Below are 18,549 nucleotides of genomic sequence, written 5' to 3'. Positions count from 1 at the left end.
GGAATGATGGAACCTGCATGGGCGCTTTCTCGTTTCCAGTAATGGGATCCCAGCAGGGGGGTAGATTTGTACGTCACTTTGCAGCTGCGAGTCAGGGCTTTACAGGATCATGTGTAAGCGCTACGCCACTGGGAGTGCTACGGAATGGAGCTTATCAATACTATACAATATTGATCTCAATTTCAGATGAATATAAATGTGAAAAACAACAGTATCCTGAGTAAAAGACACAAAAAGAGGAAACAAGAGAATATACACGCAATCATCAAACAACCCCTCTCCCATCTGTGGTAGACAAGCTACAAACGTCCCAAGAACCTCTTGATAGCCTGTGCAGTTCCCTCCAGATCCTCAAATACATGCCAATGACCCACGTCCTTGAGTAATTCCACCTGCGAATTGGGTATCTTGCTTCGGTAACCCTGAGCCAACTTAATTGGCGAAATCGCATCTTCCTGTCCCGCGACAATCAAAGTCGGCATTCGCAGATTTTCCACTGCGATATCTGTACCCCTCGATCTCGCAAGCGCGATGCATCCTTTGGCATAACCCTCCGGATGAGTAGCCAACAGGGATTGGCGCACCGCGGAAATGGCCAAAGGCCGTGATTTGGTCACGCTGGAGGTGGCAGCCGTGGCCACAGCGTTGGCCACTCCCGACGCTTCCATACCTTTTTCGCGAACGAGAGCGGCACGCTTGGTGAATACCTCAACGGCAGGCTCTGGGAAAGGAGTTGGTCCTGGTCCGAGCAGGATCAACGTCGTGACGCGAGACGGGTGCTTTTCTGCGAAGAACATAGCAATCAACCCGCCAAGGGACCAGCCAACAAGAGTGGCAGAAGTGATAGATTTGGCGGCGAAAAGCAGGTCGAGGTCTCTCGCGAAGGTCTGCAAGGTAGCAGTTGAGGAGGCGCGGGCGGGCGTTGCGCCGTGTCCCTCGAGGTCGTAGAGAATGATACGGTAGTCATTTTCTAGCCCAGCAGCTTGGACAAGTGGCGCATAGTACTCCAGATTGGCACCAAGCCCATGGATGAAAATGATCGTTTCTGCATCTGGACTCTGGGATCCCAATTCTCGAACGTTGATGTAATGATCGGGTCCGACTTTGGTCAACCCAACACCGCCCCAAGTCCGATCAAGGTTGAAAGTTGGGATGCTCGATGGCTTCTGGAGGACACGATCGACAGTAGGGTTCTTGCTCCCAGGATCCGCAATGCGGTTGGAAAGCTTTCCAAGGCCAGTGACGCTCACCTCGACTAAGAGATTTTCTGTTAGCTTTGAAGCCTAGGGACATACTCTCTAGGAGATTCGGGAGACTGGACTTACCCAGGTCGCCTGGCTTAAGGAATTTCGGCGGATGGTGGCCAACTCCAACGCCGTGTGGAGTGCCTGTTGCGATCACGTCGCCCGGCTGAAGGGTGATGCCACTTGATACCGTCTCTATCAACTTGGGAATAGAGAAGATCAGGTCTGCGGTGGTGCCATCTTGACGCTTTTCACCATTGACATGGGTTTGTACTCTAATTTCTCCTGGTAATGCTGCAGCTTCAACAGCAACCGGTCCCTGACAAAATAGGCTATCAACTAAGTGTACTTGGGTAAGATAAGGATCCAAACATACCATAGGACAGAAGGTGTCTGGTGATTTTCCCATAAAATATTGTCGGTGGTCTCGCTGTCTCTCGCGGGCGGATAGATCTAGATTTATTAGAAGGTTTCTATCGTTTGGTCCCACAAACGTACCATTTATGATCGTATAGCCCCAGACGTAATCCATAGCATCTTTCTCCTTGATGGAAAAGCCTACTTTGCCGATGATGATACCCAATTCACCTTCATAATCCATTGTTTGAGTAAATCCAGGATGGGGATAGATATCCGTTCCACTAGCAGTGATGCTCGTACTGCGTTTAGTGAAAACAGTTGGGACGTTGGGGCCTGTATACAATTAGCATCTTCCACATATGGTTTCTTCAAAGAGATAATGTCGCTTACTGTCAGTTACTTTGTTATCAGCAGCAGCATATCCACTCTCCCGGTATTCCTTGATATGCTTGCGGTAGTTCTCACCAATACAAAGAACATCTCGATCTGAGAGAGGCGGCAACAACTTCACCGAGTCCAGCGGGAATGGAGATTCCGCAGCGCGGACAACCCCCTCGTAGCCCAGTTCAATAACCTGGCTCAGATTGGCAAGGGGTGAGCCGGAAGCCATAGTCAACGGTTGGATTGTGGAGTCACCAAGGTCGAGATGGCCAATGCGAGACCGTCCCAAGCCGTCTTCAAAGGCTACAAAATTGAAATAGCTCTTTTCCTCTTCCAATGATGAAGGAACCGCTGTCATATTAATGAACTCCGTCAGCTGAGCTTTGTGGATCCGGCCGTTAATCATAATCACATCTAGCTTCGAATGGTCTTGAAGGACGGCAATATCTTTCAGAGGATCACCATTGACCAGGATGCAGTCGGCATAATACCCTGGAAGGATCTTGCCCAGCTCGTCCTCCTGCATAAACAGCTTGGCTATTCCAGCTGTCGCAGCGACAATGGATTCCATCGGCGTGAAGTCCAACAGCTTCACAAAGTGCTCAAGGTCCCTAGCGTACGTCCCATGAGGACACCAGGCAAAACCATAGTCACCTCCTGGAAGAACAGTGATACCCCTCTTGTGCATCTCCTTCAAAGCCTTTGTGGCTGTCTCCAGTTCTTTACGGTACCCGACCTGCTCAGCCTTTTCCATGGAATACCCAAAGGGCTCCGCCTCGTAAACGGTCGCATAGAGCCAGTTGAGCGCGGGGGCAACGACAACTCGGTCTTTGACCTTTTCGAGCAACTGCATGCCCTCTTCATCGGTATATGAGGCATGGTAAATGACGTCGACGCCGTGTCTGGCACATTGGATGACCGAGTCTCGAGCACGTGCATGGGAACAAACCCTAATCCCATTACGATGGGCTTCATCCACACAGGCAGCTGTTTCCTCATCGGTGAAGAAACATTCCTCGGCCGACACAGTTTCAGTGATCGCTTCTCCGGACATACTCAATTTGATTTGATCAACACCAATCTTAGCATGATGCCTGATTACCTCTCGCATTTCCAATGGGCCATCGGCAAAGGCAGTAATTCCAGCCGCAAGCTCCCCCTCTCGCTTGGCGATCTCTCTGCCATTTGCTAGAAGTCTCGGCCCGGGCAACGTACCGCGATTGATGGCGTCTCTGACGACGCAATCCAGGCGATCTTTGGCAGATGCGGCGCCATAGCACATGGTGTATCCGGAGTCCAGATAACAAAGCGCCGAGCGTGCTGTAATCAGAGTGTGCTCCTCCACGCCAATGTCACCCAGCAGCTCAAGAGCGATATTGTTCCAAGTCCAATGTGTATGAGCATCCCCTAGACCAGACATCAAAGTGCGTCCACGACCTTGGATGACACGGACCTTCGGGTCATGGCGAAGCGCTTCAACATCGGGGACCGACCCAACCGAGACAATGCGCTCCCCATGGATCAGCACATCGCCACGATATGCGTCATTCCCTGTTGAGTCAAGAATATTCACATCCAGGAACAGTATCTTTGAGTCCGTTGAAGTACCGGCCATGCGATACGATTTGGGTTTAAGTTTGGGCTCGAACCGGAGGCCTTCGTGAGGATACGGTCGTCGGCGCATGGGGAGCGTCGAGGATGGTGCAGGACGGTCGTGGAAACCATTGACCAAGATTCCAGGAGCCATTGTGAATTGTATTTTTCTAGTATAGTACAAAGTAATAAGTTATTGGGGGCATATAGAGCAAAGGCAACCTAGGGAGAAAGGGCGTGACCGCCTTAATTTAAATGTATACCCCTCAAACGACGTTGAAGTCATGATTGAAAGAATCGTAATCTGTACCCCATGCATCGTACCGCAACATCCGTATTCCTCACACATTGTTACCGGCGATATTAGAATTCAAGATGGATATCGGAAAGAGTGTTAAAGCCGCAGTTGATGGCCTTTGCGGGTAATGCGGAAAGTCGACGCTCGTGACCTCCCGACATCCCGGACATGCCAGACGACGATTACCAACAGAGACAAATAACAATGAAAATACCATGTAGGCTTTGCATACTATTGCGTAAGGAGTTAGCGAATATTGCAGCACAAAGAACCATCCGCTCCTGTACGTCATCCCTAATAGCCTGCGTGTCGGCGTCAGCACTTTACTTCCGATCGTTCGTGCGGAGGATCGAGCCCTAGCTAGGCTCTTTCGTGCATTGTCTCGCATATCCGTTTAGTAATAGATGGTTTCACTGTGGCTCTGAGTCGTACAGGTATGTATGGGCAATGCACTTCCTATCCCTTGTGAGATTCCCGCCCAGGTGAAAGGCCTACGCACGCTGTCTCATAACCAGCAGGGGAACTGATAAGATGGGTGATAGAACGGGGCATGCTCCGCACAGGGATAAGAATTAGGATAGTGGGAACAAACGACGCTCCAGCATGGTAATGGTAGGCCACACAATCTTGAGCCAGCAAAAAAGTGGGTCACACATACGAGACGGGAGCAAAAAAGAACCGCGAAAGCAAGCTTTCAATTTTCAACGTCAGCGACAGGATTTGAACCTGTGCGGGCGAACCCAACAGATTTCTAGTCTGTCGCCTTAACCACTCGGCCACACTGACTTTGTTGAGATATTTGTCAATTCTTTGACTACATGAGGGGAGCGACTGGTGCAGTGGCGATGCAACCAGCAATACAAAAAAGAGAGCAGCTGAAGAAAGACTGAATCAAAAAAAGCGGTCAGCCATGCCTTTTTACTCATTTCAGTGGTTCCGGTGATGGATTCCTCTATCACTTCTGAATAAGCAGCTAGAGTAAATTTGTGGTATTAAATTTATGCTTGGGCGTAATGCAGGTCGGTGGTGGTATGAAGCTTGTCATATAAGTGATCGACCATGACTAGAGGGAAATATGGATGTTCGTCAGGATAAGAATCAGATTATATAAGATGCGTCCGTGAAGACGACCGACCGTACGGAGTAAGCGTTGGACTAGACGGGGAAGAAAAAAAAAAGACGAAAAAGAAATGCTTCCGATGCGGGGAATCGAACCCCGAGCTGCTGTGTGAGAGACAGCGATGTTAGCCATTACACCACATCGGATGGTTGTTGAAGTGCTCAATCTTATATGTTATATAAACCAAGATACTCCTCACTGAAAAACTCAGCTTCCTGCGTCGGTCCAAAGGCTGAACAACCACTTGCTATCGACGACCTTGGGAATATACATAATCTAGTTGACGGGTGTAAAAGATATTTCACATTCTGTCAAGTATTTACATATATATTATGGCTTAGGTGGAGACAGAAGGATGTTTTTTGAACGACTTTACAAATATATATTTTCGCGGGCAATATATCATACTCAAGATATATAAAGGACAGCTCGCGCTACGAGGCAAAATCAGTCCAAGGAAATGCTACCCTGAGAATGAGGTTGAATTCCCAGTAAACTATTGAAAGGGTAGATAGAGAGAACTCTTCATTATTATATGAGATGATGTAGCTATCAAATTAAGATCTTTAGGATCTATGTCGTTTGCTTCCCTGCTTCACCGGGAGCAGGGACACTGCACCTTGGAATATGAGCAATACTTAAATGCCCAAAATATGAGATTAAAATAATACGTTTGTTAAGCGTTACCTGTTTACTGCGTGTTAAATTCAACTGTTTGGGACTCAAGTGGAGGCTCTTTTGACGCGATATAAGCCAGTACACTCCTATGCCAGTGAATTTTCAATCCTTGCTTTCGATCAATCCCACGCGCATTATTGATCCAGAATTGACGCATATTCTTTCGGGCACGAGCAAGCGCAGGCTTCTGGACATACTGTGTACCGGGTGTAAGAGCTATATAGTACAAATGTGGCAGGGAAACCAGTGCGGTCTCCAGGGACAGGAAAGAACGCATGATTCCGAATTCATATTTACAGGCCTGGTGGGTCTTTACTATTTCGAGAGGAAAAGCATGTGTGGAAAATTTGGCAGGAAGACTGGAAATTGATTCCAAAGAGAAAGAACCGATGAGAATGCTAGTACCAACACCATTGAAGGGTTGTTGAGTTTCTCTTCGATCTTAACTCCCTCGTTGAGACACTCCTAGCTAAAGCTCACCAACATCACTACAAGCTGCCGCCTCTTGGGGTTGACAACCGTGGAAATAGCTTCATCGCATTCCCAAAATTGATCTTGTCCCTCAACTCCGGGTCCATTTCATACGACTCCAGCGCCTCGAGGAAAGCCGGATAGGCGGCTATCGGCGCATATGGAAAATCACTCCCGTACAAAATATGGTCATGGGGAACCATCTTCAACAACATATCCAGAACTTGCGGTGACGAACTTAGAGCCAAATCGAAGTGGAAGCTACGGAATGATTCCATTGTTTGTTCGTGTGTTATTCCCATACGATGGGAGACTGCAAAATCTGGTGCCTTACTCATAGGAGTCGCAACGCGCGAGATGATATATGGCAGAGCGCCACCTGCGTGGGACAGTATAACTTTGCAGCGGGGATACTTGAGTCGCGTTTTGTTGGTGATCATATCCATTGCCGTGCGTGTTGTTTCATGAGGATAGTCAATGGACGGCTGTGGTAGCTTCGAATTCACGGGGTTTGTATCAACCGGGTGAGTTGGATGAACAAAAACCACACAGCCTCGCCTGTTCAGTTCAGCCCAAATGGGTTCAACATCAGGATGACCAAGATAGGTGTTGGTGGAGCCGTATCGAGTAAAGAGGGTGACCCCGTCGGCATGGAGAGTATCTAATCCGTATGCAATCTCCGCCAGTGCATCCTCGGTGTCAAGAATGTTGGGCAATGACACGAAAAAGGCGAAGCTCTCCAGGTCTTTGTCTCGAAGCTCGGCAGAGTAGTCGTTCAATTTTCTCGCCAGCTGCGCTCGTTCCGAACGGCTTGGCATTATACAAGCACCTGGAGCTGTAACAGAAAGGACTGCAGTTTTAACTCCCACGCGCTTCATCAGCAGCTTGGAACCCAGCGAGCTCCAATGAGGAGTTGGCCAACCACTCGGATCTCCCCCTTGCTCTTCAACCGCTATAACAATGTCAGTTATGGGGACATATGAGTTAAAATTAATTGATATCTCACCCTTGGCATAGAATGATGGCACACAATGATGGTGGGTGTCAATCTTATTCCGTGGAGGTTTATGGCTCCAGCCGATCGCCTTGTCTCGGAGCCAGTCTACTGTGTGCTCGCTCATTGTGTTGAAGATATTGGGCTTGCAAAGATAAAGAACGAGGAGAACTGTGACAGAAACGCCAGTAAATGCCAACATGGCGGCAAGACGACTAGATGAGACAGGTTCCAGGCGGGCTTGCTTTTGTATAACAGGCATAACTCTTCAAAGTGGAACCCGGATGCATTCCGGTGGCGGGTCCGGGTACAGTCCACGCCCAGCTAGATCCGGAATAAAATAATGCAAGCCAATATTTATGCGAGGTATTTTGGTAATGTTGCTTCTCGGATCATTCCCGATTGCAATCGTGTGGTTGATATAAATCCAAAGATGATGCTCACAGCTTCGACTATCTAGTACTCTACGTGAGCTAGCACGATGGGAGCATCAATCCATGCACATCTCTCTGCAGCTGCAACAGCAAACCCAATTGCTGCAGCTTTTGTTATCATCGCTGCTTGCCTAGGATTGATATTCTTGATCATTCAAGAAATCTTTAAACCTGTTGGAAAACGCAGACCACCCCGAGGCAAGAAATGGAAGCTTCCTCCTGGCCCCCGAGGGGTACCCATATTCGGCAATCTTTTATATCTTCGGAAGGTCCGGGAGGACGGAGGGCATAGAGTAGTGAGTTTATGTTCTTGTTCAAGACAGCTCAAAAACTGACAGTACACAGCATAATGACCTCGCGAAATATGGCGAAATGACTACCCTGCACCTTGGCTCCAAAACCTGGATTTTGTTGAACAGCAAACGCGTGGTCTCAGAAATTATCGCAAAACGCGGCTCCCTCACTAATGGACGAAGCCCGATGCCCATAGCTAGCGGGATAGTGAGCCGAAATGGGCGCTCCTTATTGCTCCCTCCTTCACAATGGATGGAAAAACGACGTGTAATGCACTCTCTTCTGAGCGGAACCGCCATGAAGCACTATGGCTCGTGGCAGGAGCTTGAGAGCACTCAGATGCTTGCAGAATATCTGTTCCAGCCAGAGCGGTGGTATCGCCACCACTATCGATACGCAAACTCCGTGGTTCATCGTATCGCACTTGGGGAGCGCCTGGTTAAATCGGGAAAAGAGCTTGCCGAGCTACAAGATGTAGTTACTCAATTTGTTGACAGTATTGGAGCCAGCCTAGTCGACTGGTTCCCAGAACTAGATAAGCTGCCTCGCATGTTGCAGCCATGGCGGAAGCACTGGAAGAGGCTTGGGGATTGGAATGAAGAGGTCTACAGATCATGGTGGATTCCAGCTCGGGAGAAGGTGGAAAACGGGACAGCGCCTCCATCATGGGTACGGGACGTTCTCTTGCACCCGGATACCAAGTTCACGGGGAATGACCAGGAGGCCATGTACGTTGCTCTACAGCTCCTCGAAGCTGGATCAGATACGACGAGAGAAGCGCTCAATATCTTCGCTATGGCGGCGCTTTCTTGCCCGGACAAGTTCCAAAAGGCTAGAGAAGAGGTGGACAGCCAATGTAGTACGACGGAGAACTTTCGATTACCTGGGATTGATGATCTGAAGAAGATGCCTTATATATGCGCTATGATCAAGGAGCTCCTGCGTTGGAGGCCTATTTTCCCCTTTACCCCCGACCACGTGCTTACATCCGACATGGAATTTGAGGGTTATAGTTTCCCGGCAGGCGTGGGGTTCGTGATCAACGGGATACCGGTGTGCAACGAGTGTGAAGATCCAGAAGACTTCAAACCTGAACGATGGCTTGATGGATATGAGACCGACGCTGCACATGGACTTTGGCAATTTGGAGGCGGTCGTCGTATTTGCGTTGGCTATCGATTGGCATTCCAGGGCTTATTCATCAATGTTGCTCGTTTGGTGTTCTGCTACAACTACGAAGCAGTGAGTTGGCAACAAGATGATACAATGGCAATAGCTAATATATAGCAGGCTGGACCTTACGACCCGAAGCGTTTGAATCACCACAAGACGGATGAGCCCTTTCCTGTCAAGGCTACTTCGAGAAGTGAGCGGCATATCGGCTTGATACTGGAGGAAGGGGCACGGCTAGGGGTGTTAGAAGATGCTAAGCGCCTGATTTGAGATTTGCAGTCTAGGAAAGATTCAGCCGCTTTTTGGATCGCTCATTGGATCCGCTGAGATGGAGATTTACCCTTGGATTTGCTTAATAAATCCCAGCGTAGCCGAATTATCAGTCTATCTCAATATTCAAATGCTCTATCTACCAAAACTGTGGGATTTATCCTTTGAAGCAAGATATCACAAAGCTTGTAATAGTCTTGGTCGTTTCACTCGGCTGCCTGCCTGACATGAAATCCATCAACGGTCTATCGTGGGTTTCGTTGCCCATATGGAGCGTCACAACCCCTTGGCTTTGTCTTTCGAGCATATTTCCCAGCTGCTGTATGTGATCACTGAAAACCTCTTCATAACCACCTGTTAATAGAATACGATCGACGGCCCTAAAATTCAGCCACCAGCTCTCCGGCACATCCAGTGCCATTCCCCAGCCATTCCCTTCGGAAATCTCTTCTAGCCAGGGAGAGTTTCCCACAAGATAGTCCCCCCATTTATGCACAACCCACCTGCTTAAAATATCGGCATTGAACCTTCTTTGATACGCGGCAGTTTTGAAATCGAACGATGTCAGGGGAGACACAAGGAAGCACCCTCGTACAGTGCCATGCAGATCAACAATATTTTTCGTTCCGTGGTTTGTGGGCCGAGGATGATGGAGATGGGCCATGAGACTTAGTGACAGGTGTCCACCTGCAGAGTCACCTCCGAAAACAATCTAAGAGAAAGTGATATTAGATTAGTGATTGACAGGTATTGTGTGGCAAATCGCTACCTCGGACGGTTCATAACCCAAGTCCACGAGATGCTCCAAGGCAAAAATGCTTTGCGACATTTGCCTTGGATACGGATTGGCGGGGATCAAGTCTGACGAATTTGTTATTAATTCTTTCCCCCCTTTCAATGCATTTCACCTCCTTCACTTACCGTATTCTAGAATACACACACTGAGCTGAACCCCAGCATCGAGAGCCTCCTTCTTCACGTGTGCCATCCAGTCCAAATGTCCTGTGGAAAGGGGCATCACATAGCCACCACCTAGATAGTTCAGTGAAGTTCCGAAGTGAAAGTGGGGTATCATACCGTGGAAAAAGAGGACTACATTCTTCGCCTTCCTTGGACCAATCCACAGTAGCCGAGTTGAATTGTCAGCAGCCAAAAAGTCTACTGCACGAGTAGCCCCATTAGACGCCACCCATCTGTTGTAGGTGTCAATCGTGGATGGCAGAATGGCTTGAAGCTCGTGTGGGGGAGTGCTGTCCATTAAAGCTCCGACGAAACCATTCCATGCGGATGGCCCAAGAGGCAACTTTTGCAGTAAGGCCCTAATAATGGCTCCGGGGATTCTGAGTGCTGCGCTGGGCAAAATTCGAAATAGGAGGGTAAAAAGGAAAGAAAATTTCGTGTATGCTGTCGGTTTGTGCATCATTCTTTTTGTTGTTCACAATTTGAGATAGGGTCAGGCGGTGACTAAAGAAGACCTTCCATACGTGGTATTCATAGGGATCAAGGCCAGTAAGCTGACCATAGCCTCGGCCTTTTGAAACATATGGGATGTCCCTGCCTCGGACTCAAAAATAATTCTAGAGGGTTGCCAGGCCAGCTGCTCAACAATGAACCGGCTCCTCGACATCCATAGTCTGTCGGTCTGCCCACGGAAGGAATCCGGTCAATGTCGACGCCTCTCATTGATTTGTTGTTATTGGATGGGCTAAACATATAGACCCACAATATAGTGAAAATGTGGAGACAAGACCGGAACGGACCCGTACTTAGCGACGACGCCTTCTAAAGCAATTCAACTCCTCTTCGCAAGGTTGAGACCTGGCGGGTTGATTACTATGAGCCACCCCTCCAACACTCGGGTTTCATACCGGCAAGATGCCCCTAAAAACTGTCGACGACCAGAAAAGGCGAGCTAAAACACGCTCCAAGGTCGCTTTGGCTTGTAACTCGTGTAGGGAGAAGAAGATCCGCTGTGACGGAACAAAGCCCATATGTGGACCATGCGTGAGGCGTTCATATCGGAATGATCAGTGCGTCTATAACACGGAGACCTCCCGGTCCACAAGCAGGGACGAGTAAGTCTACTATACATGTATATGTCGGCATAGATGATGACCCCTTTCTTCTAATGCATACTAGATACCTCCATGCTCTTCATCAGCGAATCAAAGATTTGGAAGATATTTGTTCTAGGGCCGGGGTAGTTGTTCACAACCCCTCAACTCCACCAAGTGGGCTGCCCCTTGGCTCCGCTGGCGACGGCGAGACGCTACCACAAGGGGCCAGCCTGTCCTTGGCTCCCCGCCATTCAGATCATGAAGCCATGGGGCAGAATCCGACTCCTATAAGCTCCAATCCCGGGCTGGCGCCGGAGTGCATACTGCCAGGCATTCAACGTGAACGAGACAAGAGCAACACTAGGTCGGTAGAAGAAGATGATACGGATATCTATGAGTCTCCATTATTTGATGAGGCTGAAGGCCACATAACGGGTATGGGCCAGATCATCCTGTCAGGGGCAGGAGGTGAAGAGCACCGGGGGTCTACCCGACTCCAATTCTATGGCACTTCATCGACAGCCTCTCTCATGCGTTTTGCTTGGCAAAGGATACCCTCGCGTCCAATAGGTAGTTTAGCCGAAACACGATATAGTAGGCTTCACGACACAACCGACAAGTTCGAGATCAATGATTTTTTGTTACCGCCGCGATCGTTTGCAGATCAACTCGTGAAACACTTTTTCGATAAAGTCTTTATTCTCTACCCATTCTTCCACCGTCCGTCTTTCGAAGTGGCCTATCGGAATCTCTGGCGTGCAGAAGACGAGCCAATCATCACAGCTCCCACGGCTTTGCAGATTGGACTGGGATCGAGCGCAGAGTCGGGCGCCAAATCCATTGTCTTCCAGTGTGCCCTGAATTTGATCTTTGCTTTAGGCTGTCAATTTGCAGATATTCCCCCACAGGAAGCTAAGGCTGTCGCAAACTCGTTCTTCCTTCGAGCGAAGAGATTTATCGGGCTCGATTTCTTGGACATCAACACCCTCGGCGTGGTCCAGACTTTACTGATCACGGGACTTTTTCTGCAGAGCTCTCCATATCCCAGCCGTTGCTGGCATTCTGTTGGGAATGCCTGCAGGGTGGCAGTCGTCATCGGACTACATAGATCAGATATTCTCACTACATTATCACCGTTGGAGTCTGAAATTCGTAAGCGGACGTGGCATGGATGTGTGATGATGGACATGTAAGAACCTGAGTTCCCTATTTTGTCTTTGTATAATGCTAAAGGTATAGTCTGTAGCACGTTGAGTATGACATATGGCAGACCAAGCATGACCTCACACCTGGCCCCTGTTCCCAGACCAGGTGGTTCAGAAATATATGAATGTCAAGAAGGGGGCGAGGGACCTTTCTTGATGGCATTCTATAACGAGTCGATCAAGCTTTATAATATCTTGGACATCATCCTAGCAGATATCTACCAAGCTTGGTCTGGCCAGCTACGCCGGAATCAGCTCCAAACCTCAACCATGAGCCTTGGAAGCCTCGATATTGTCCTCAGAGTCGAGAAGGAGTTGGCTTTGTTCAAAGCTAACCTTCCTCCTTTTCTGAAGTGGGACTCCAGACCACTTGAAGGAGTTTCTTGTTGGGAATCAAACACAGCAGCCATTTCCCAGCAAAAAAATGTACTACGTGCCAGGTGTGCTTCCTATCGTCGTAGTCTAGCTGCCTACCTGCTCATCAGTCTGTACAGATATATCCATCTTCATCTTCTCCTATACCGCCCGATCTTCACCCAATTCTATTCGAAGCGAAACTCATGTGGGCTAGAGACGCAAGGAGCTCTTTATTCTTCCATGTTTAGCAGATGCGCGGCCGCGTGTGTGAGGACCGCCATCGACCTCACGCACGTAGTCCAAGAGACTTATCAGACCAATGCCACTGATGCATGGTGGTACAACGGGTTCTGTATGCTGTCGTTCGAATCTATTCTTGCTATGTCTGGATGCTGATTCATTCATCGCTAGACGTCTCAACTGCAGCTATAGTCCTTCTTGTGGCCATGTCCGCCCCATCAATAATGGATCAACCTACTCTGGATAAAGCACGGGATGCTTGGAAAGAGGCCATTGGTATTCTGCAGTCCATGACTACAATTTGTCGCTCTGCCAACAACACTCTCCAATTTCTGCAGGCTGCTTATCATCAAGCAGTTCCCAATACACAACACCAGGTAGTTGTAGAGGGTGATGCCTCACAGATTCATCAAACCAGTAACTCATGCGATCTTCCGAATAGCGATCCAACCCAAATCCCAACTTTCGACTGGGGAGAATTCGCAGAGAGTATGGTACCTGGATTGGACGATTTCGGGTTCTTGACAAAGTTCAATTTTCATAGCACGTTAGAATGAGGTAAGACGAGGTTGTTTAACCTAATGTGCAACAGAATTTGGCTCGAAAGTTGGGCCACAGCACGACCACAAGCAATATACCTGCCAATAATTTACTATTCCTGTACGATAAGCCGATGCACAGAACTTATTGTAGAGAATAATTTGTGAAATTTAATATGCTTATATCCGTGGCTTTGTAGAAGGCTAGGAAAATGCCCTGTAGCTTGTATATCTCATGCTTAGTGATTTAGTTTGGTCCACCCTTTGCCCCTTGGGCCGGCCCCAGCCTACAATATCAGTCAGTCCTATGAATCTAGTCCAACAAGCCGATAGCTTTATAGTGAACCTGGTACTTCTCATGATGTACATCTCGAACTCTGTCGAATTCATCTGTGGCGAAGGCATCTCCCATGCACATGCCGTGCCTCGCTTCGGGTGCATCCGTCGGCACGGGATGGCTCCGACATGGTTCGATTTGATATTCAAGAACGACTAGTGATACCTCGTATTTAAGTCAAATGCCACGCCGTCTGGGTTAGAAGGAACAAGATCTTCGTCATTACTGTCAGAAATGGCTTCCAAGTCCGCTGACCTTCCCACCTACAGCCAGATTGCCTGTGTTGGCGCCGGGTTATCAGCGGTGGCCCTGGGCGCGACGCTGCAGAGATGGTATGGCCTCGAAGACATTCGGTTCTTCGAGCGATATCCCACAAGCGGCGGAACGTGGTACATCAACAGTTATCCAGGTGAACGAGGATCTGCACACCCTCACTTCAGCATCCAAACTAACATACTCGTAGGATGCGGTTGCGATGTCCCAAGTGCTCTTTACAGCTTTTCCTTTGCGCCAAACCCCAGCTGGACAAAGCTCATGCCTTCAAACACAGAGATCAAAGAGTATATTGATGATGTGGTAAATACCTATAACCTCCTCCCAAAAATGTCCTTCGGGACGGAGGTTGTCCGAACTGTTTGGAGAGAGGATGCAAACCGCTGGTTTCTTTACTTGCGCGACTTGAAGACGGGACGAGAGTATACCCACGAATGCCAGATTCTCTTTGCAGCTACGGGCCAACTGGTCAAGCCGCGTCCATGTGAGATACCTGGTGCGTCGGACTTCGGAGGGAGCATCTTCCATTCAGCGCGGTGGGATCACAGCGTCGATCTCAAAGGAAAGAACGTTGTTGTGATTGGAAATGGGTGTATGTATTTCGCAATCTGACGTGCTCAAGGGATTTCTGACAGACCCTCAGGTACTGCTGCACAGATTGTGCCAGCTCTCGCCAACAGCGGGCAAGTGAAGTCTCTCACGCAGATTGTCCGCACAAAGCACTGGATATTCCCCGCCCCCAACTTTACCTATCCCAAGCTTCTGCAGTGGATCTTCCGCTATGTCCCACTTGCCATGAAACTCCACAGACTCCACATCTTTTTGGTGGCAGAGAATGATTTTCGCTTGTTCCCGATGACCAAGGGCGCAGCTAGACTGAGGGAGAAGAGACGAACACAAGTCGAGAAGTACATGCGAGAAGCGAGTCCGCAGAAATACCATGATCTGCTTATTCCAGACTTCGATGTTGGATGCAAGGTATGTCTGCAGCCATCCATTCTTTGTGACATGGTTTGTAGGAGAGATTGTTAGTACTAATTGGACCCTTAGAGGCGAATCTTCGATCCTGGCTACCTTGAATCACTACACCGGGACAATGTCCTTCTGACGGACGCGAAGACTGAAAGAATAACTGAAGAAGGGATTGAGACCGACAAAGGCTTCATCCCAGCTGACGTGATCGTCCTCGCCACCGGTTTCCAAACCAATAAATTTATTCCGTACATGGATGTTATTGGGCGGAACGGCGAGACCGTTTCTGAACACTGGGGCAGGTACGAAGGTCCTGCGGCCTACAACTGCTCTGCGCTGAATGGATTCCCGAATTTCTTCATGCTCCTTGGCCCTAACGCCGCGACTGGTCACACGTCGGCCATGATGGCTGCAGAGAAGTGGGTTGCCCTGTTCATTCCATCTCTTTTACCCTGTGCGTTACTAATCATTGCAATCAGCTCTATAAACTATGCCCTCCGTATCCTCAAGCCAGTCCTCGATGGTGATGCCGCCTCTGTCGAAGTCACCACCAAAGCTGAGCATGATTACGCGTATTGGGTACAGGACGCGTTGAGTAAACGTGTTTGGAACGCTGGTTGTGTGTCGGTAAGTCGGTCCCGTCACTGTTGTTTGCTGTACCTTAGGTACTAAGTTCGTATTTATAGTGGTATCTCAACGACAAGAAATGGAACTCCATGTCCTATCCATGGACTCAAGGCCACTACTGGTGGAGAAGTCTATTTCCCACATGGTCTGACTGGACTATCAAGGTTCGACAACCAAGCTGCGTGTCCGTCTGACCAACATGCGATACTGACTCCTGCTAGAAAGTTGTAAAGCCACCAAAACGTTCGTCGTCCCGACTTCTGCTATTGGCTCTGCTCTGCATTGGAGCCTTGTGGGCTCAGCAGGTTTATAATCTTCGAAACGTCTCTCTTGGCGATCTCAGGAGCTAGTGCATCACAGCGCTATCCAAGCTGCAGAACATATAGACGGGCCTGACCTTGGACAGTTACCAGCCATTGTTTAAGAGCTCATTGTACATTCTAGCAAGTTTTGTATATTCGAGGAAATTTCCAATTTACTGCTTTTTGTTTCTACTTATTTATTTATTTTGTAAAGCGTAAGTTATGTGCATGCAGCAAGCAGGTAAAGAAATGCACTTCAGCTTTGAGTCCAGTAATTAAATCTCAAACAATTGATCATCGGTAATTTGTTACCACTACAACTTAGCAGCCGTTGACGGAGCTATCAATCACGGGCATCCACGTTCGTACTGAGAGTCCATGACATGATCCATACAACTAGACTGAGAGGAGACAACATCCGCACGAGCGAACTTCAGCACGCCATGCATTTGGGCCCAAACATTGGGTATTCGGCAATTCAGTAAATCTGACCTCCGAAATATTGGGGGTAATTAGTATATACAGTATAATCCACCTCGCCGGAACGTTCCGTCTACCATTATATACTAAAATACGGCAACCGGTTAGCTTCCGGGGGCCTCTTGAAGAGGAGGAAAGCCCTACCTACTATTTCCCGTCTGCAGACTCTAGTCACATATAATAAATAGGTAGGGTTAGCTTCTTTTTCTATCAAGTGAAAGTTCTCTTTGCCTCCTAATCTTGAGTATGCTGAGGACGATCGGACGAGCCATGCTTCCCCGCGAAGGCCTTTATATCGATCCCATCGTCAAGATTCTACGGCAGACGATTCTTCATCCTATATTCACTCTAACATGCCTTTACTTCGTGCATGGAACTAAATCAGACGCTGGTGCGCAATATGAAAAGCCTGCTGCACTGATAGCAGGCACAAGTGTCCTACTGTGGCTTAACGATTGGTTTAGTGCCAAAAGTCGGAACAATTGGGTCATAGATGATAGCTGGAATTGGCAGAGAGAGCTCGTCGTGGTAACCGGAGGAAGTGGCGGTATTGGTGGTGGAGTTGCGCAGCGTCTGGCCGCTATGGGGGCTCGGGTCGTCGTTCTGGATATAATACCTTTAACCTATGAGCCTGGTGTGTTGAGTGAAATTCTGCATACAGAACCCTTTGACAAAGCCTGATATCTGCTAACACAGTTTAAAAAGCGGAACGCATCATATATTACAGGTGTGATCTCAGCGATGAGAAAGAGATCGCAGCCATTTGCGAGAAGATCAAATCAGAAATCGGCCATCCAACTGTTCTCGGTGAGTGATGGAAAAAAGCATAAAGCGATATTTGGTTCTCTGGCTGATAATTGTAGTCAACAATGCTGGTCTATCTCGTGGCCGGACCGTGGCCGAGGGCTCCTACTATGACAACATTATAACCCTGAAGACCAATTTGCTGGCACCTTTCCTGCTCGCAAAAGAATTCCTTCCATCTATGACCCGGCAGAATCACGGTCACATTTTCAATGTTGCGTCGATGAGTGCATATATTCCGCCGCCAGGCATTGCGGATTATGCGGCGTCAAAAGCTGGTTTGATCACGTTCCACGAGGTATATCTCCAATATCTGCTTTCATCCTGATTGTCTCACTGATTCTCTTAGTGTCTTGCCCAAGAACTGCGAGCTCAGAATGCGCCCAAAGTTCGTACGTCACTTGCAGTGCTAAGTTTTACCAAAACGCCCTTGTTCAAAGGAGAGACCAATCAGTCCCATTTCTTGATGCCGCTTCTGCATGTTGATACGGTCGTCGACGCCATCGTGGACACACTTGACAGCGGACTTAGCCAGACTATTTTTCTCCCGGGTATCTTTAGGTTTCTTGCAGGCTTGGTGAGTCGTTCCTTCGTGGGAAAGAGATTGTCACTACTGCTAACTAACTGACCACGCAGCGAGGAGCCCCTGATTGGGCGCAGAACTTGATTCGTGGTGGTACCAAATCTCTGAAAGTTGAATTCAAGGGGCGCCAGAAGATTGATCCGCAGACTGGAAAACTTGTTGCTTAAGGACTCAAATGTAGTTAACGCTGAATACGCAATGAATCTGTGTCCTGTTGGTGGGACTCGCCACTTCTGGTTAGTGATTCATGCATTACCGTCATACAGTGTTATAAACAGGGCTTCACAGTCCTACTGTCGGTGAAACCTCCTTGCTGTTGAGTTTCTAATACCTAGGCGAGCTAGAAGATGCCTTTTAAGGTTATTATTTGAGGTCCCGACTCGTGCATCGAGAAATGCATTGTCCGGGTAGATCATGTCATCATTAAGGTCGAAGGATTAAATAGCTAGACTTATTATCTGTA

At 48.5% G+C, this 18,549-nt stretch overlaps 7 protein-coding genes and 2 non-coding genes across 9 annotated transcripts; 3 read left to right on the top strand and 6 right to left on the bottom strand.

Annotated features, from left to right (window-relative positions):
- Window positions 1–158: 158 nt before the first annotated feature.
- BDV27DRAFT_119311 (uncharacterized protein) lies at window positions 159–4,145 on the bottom strand. The gene is made up of 5 exons (XM_032064836.1): window positions 1,995–4,145; window positions 1,743–1,937; window positions 1,621–1,697; window positions 1,326–1,563; window positions 159–1,255 (listed from the first exon to the last, which is right to left on the bottom strand). Exons 1-5 carry the CDS (start codon window positions 3,730–3,732, stop codon window positions 300–302), a joined length of 3,204 nt encoding a protein of 1,067 aa, XP_031933736.1. The 5' UTR covers window positions 3,733–4,145; the 3' UTR covers window positions 159–299.
- Window positions 3,826–4,310, bottom strand: BDV27DRAFT_35725 (uncharacterized protein). The gene has a single exon (XM_032076427.1). The coding sequence runs from the start codon at window positions 4,262–4,264 to the stop codon at window positions 3,920–3,922; it is 345 nt and encodes a 114-aa protein (XP_031933735.1). The 5' UTR covers window positions 4,265–4,310; the 3' UTR covers window positions 3,826–3,919.
- Window positions 4,311–4,581: 271 nt separating this feature from the next.
- On the bottom strand, window positions 4,582–4,662 carry BDV27DRAFT_t6. The gene has a single exon. It is a non-coding gene; the product is annotated as a tRNA-Ser (tRNA).
- A 408-nt stretch (window positions 4,663–5,070) lies between these two features.
- Window positions 5,071–5,142, bottom strand: BDV27DRAFT_t5. The gene has a single exon. It is a non-coding gene; the product is annotated as a tRNA-Glu (tRNA).
- A 1,020-nt stretch (window positions 5,143–6,162) lies between these two features.
- BDV27DRAFT_167518 (amidohydrolase family protein) lies at window positions 6,163–7,266 on the bottom strand (the record flags this gene model as incomplete). The annotated part of the gene is made up of 2 exons (XM_032074513.1): window positions 6,163–7,097; window positions 7,152–7,266. The coding sequence occupies 2 exons, from the start codon at window positions 7,264–7,266 to the stop codon at window positions 6,163–6,165; spliced, it is 1,050 nt and encodes a 349-aa protein (XP_031933734.1).
- A 354-nt stretch (window positions 7,267–7,620) lies between these two features.
- BDV27DRAFT_140256 (cytochrome P450) lies at window positions 7,621–9,310 on the top strand (the record flags this gene model as incomplete). Its single annotated transcript, XM_032069615.1, has 3 exons — window positions 7,621–7,869; window positions 7,919–9,109; window positions 9,158–9,310. The coding sequence occupies 3 exons, from the start codon at window positions 7,621–7,623 to the stop codon at window positions 9,308–9,310; spliced, it is 1,593 nt and encodes a 530-aa protein (XP_031933733.1).
- A 95-nt stretch (window positions 9,311–9,405) lies between these two features.
- BDV27DRAFT_167516 (alpha/beta hydrolase) lies at window positions 9,406–10,733 on the bottom strand (the record flags this gene model as incomplete). Its single annotated transcript, XM_032074512.1, has 4 exons — window positions 9,406–10,022; window positions 10,080–10,171; window positions 10,232–10,342; window positions 10,388–10,733. 4 exons carry the CDS (start codon window positions 10,731–10,733, stop codon window positions 9,468–9,470), a joined length of 1,104 nt encoding a protein of 367 aa, XP_031933732.1. The 3' UTR covers window positions 9,406–9,467.
- Window positions 10,734–11,185: 452 nt separating this feature from the next.
- BDV27DRAFT_140254 (transcription factor domain-containing protein) lies at window positions 11,186–13,726 on the top strand (the record flags this gene model as incomplete). Its single annotated transcript, XM_032069614.1, has 5 exons — window positions 11,186–11,385; window positions 11,450–12,556; window positions 12,638–13,012; window positions 13,067–13,281; window positions 13,419–13,726. 5 exons carry the CDS (start codon window positions 11,186–11,188, stop codon window positions 13,724–13,726), a joined length of 2,205 nt encoding a protein of 734 aa, XP_031933731.1.
- A 553-nt stretch (window positions 13,727–14,279) lies between these two features.
- BDV27DRAFT_167514 (NAD(P)/FAD-dependent oxidoreductase) lies at window positions 14,280–18,253 on the top strand (the record flags this gene model as incomplete). Its single annotated transcript, XM_032074511.1, has 7 exons — window positions 14,280–14,910; window positions 14,962–15,296; window positions 15,369–15,709; window positions 15,770–15,917; window positions 15,977–16,081; window positions 17,853–18,080; window positions 18,140–18,253. 7 exons carry the CDS (start codon window positions 14,280–14,282, stop codon window positions 18,251–18,253), a joined length of 1,902 nt encoding a protein of 633 aa, XP_031933730.1.
- Window positions 18,254–18,549: the final 296 nt, after the last annotated feature.

This window comes from Aspergillus caelatus (assembly GCF_009193585.1).
Source record: "Aspergillus caelatus strain CBS 763.97 unplaced genomic scaffold BDV27scaffold_2, whole genome shotgun sequence".
NCBI lineage: Eukaryota > Fungi > Ascomycota > Eurotiomycetes > Eurotiales > Aspergillaceae > Aspergillus > Aspergillus caelatus.
The sequence above is the reverse complement of the archived record's forward strand: the minus strand, read 5'-3'. Positions and strand labels throughout refer to the sequence as shown.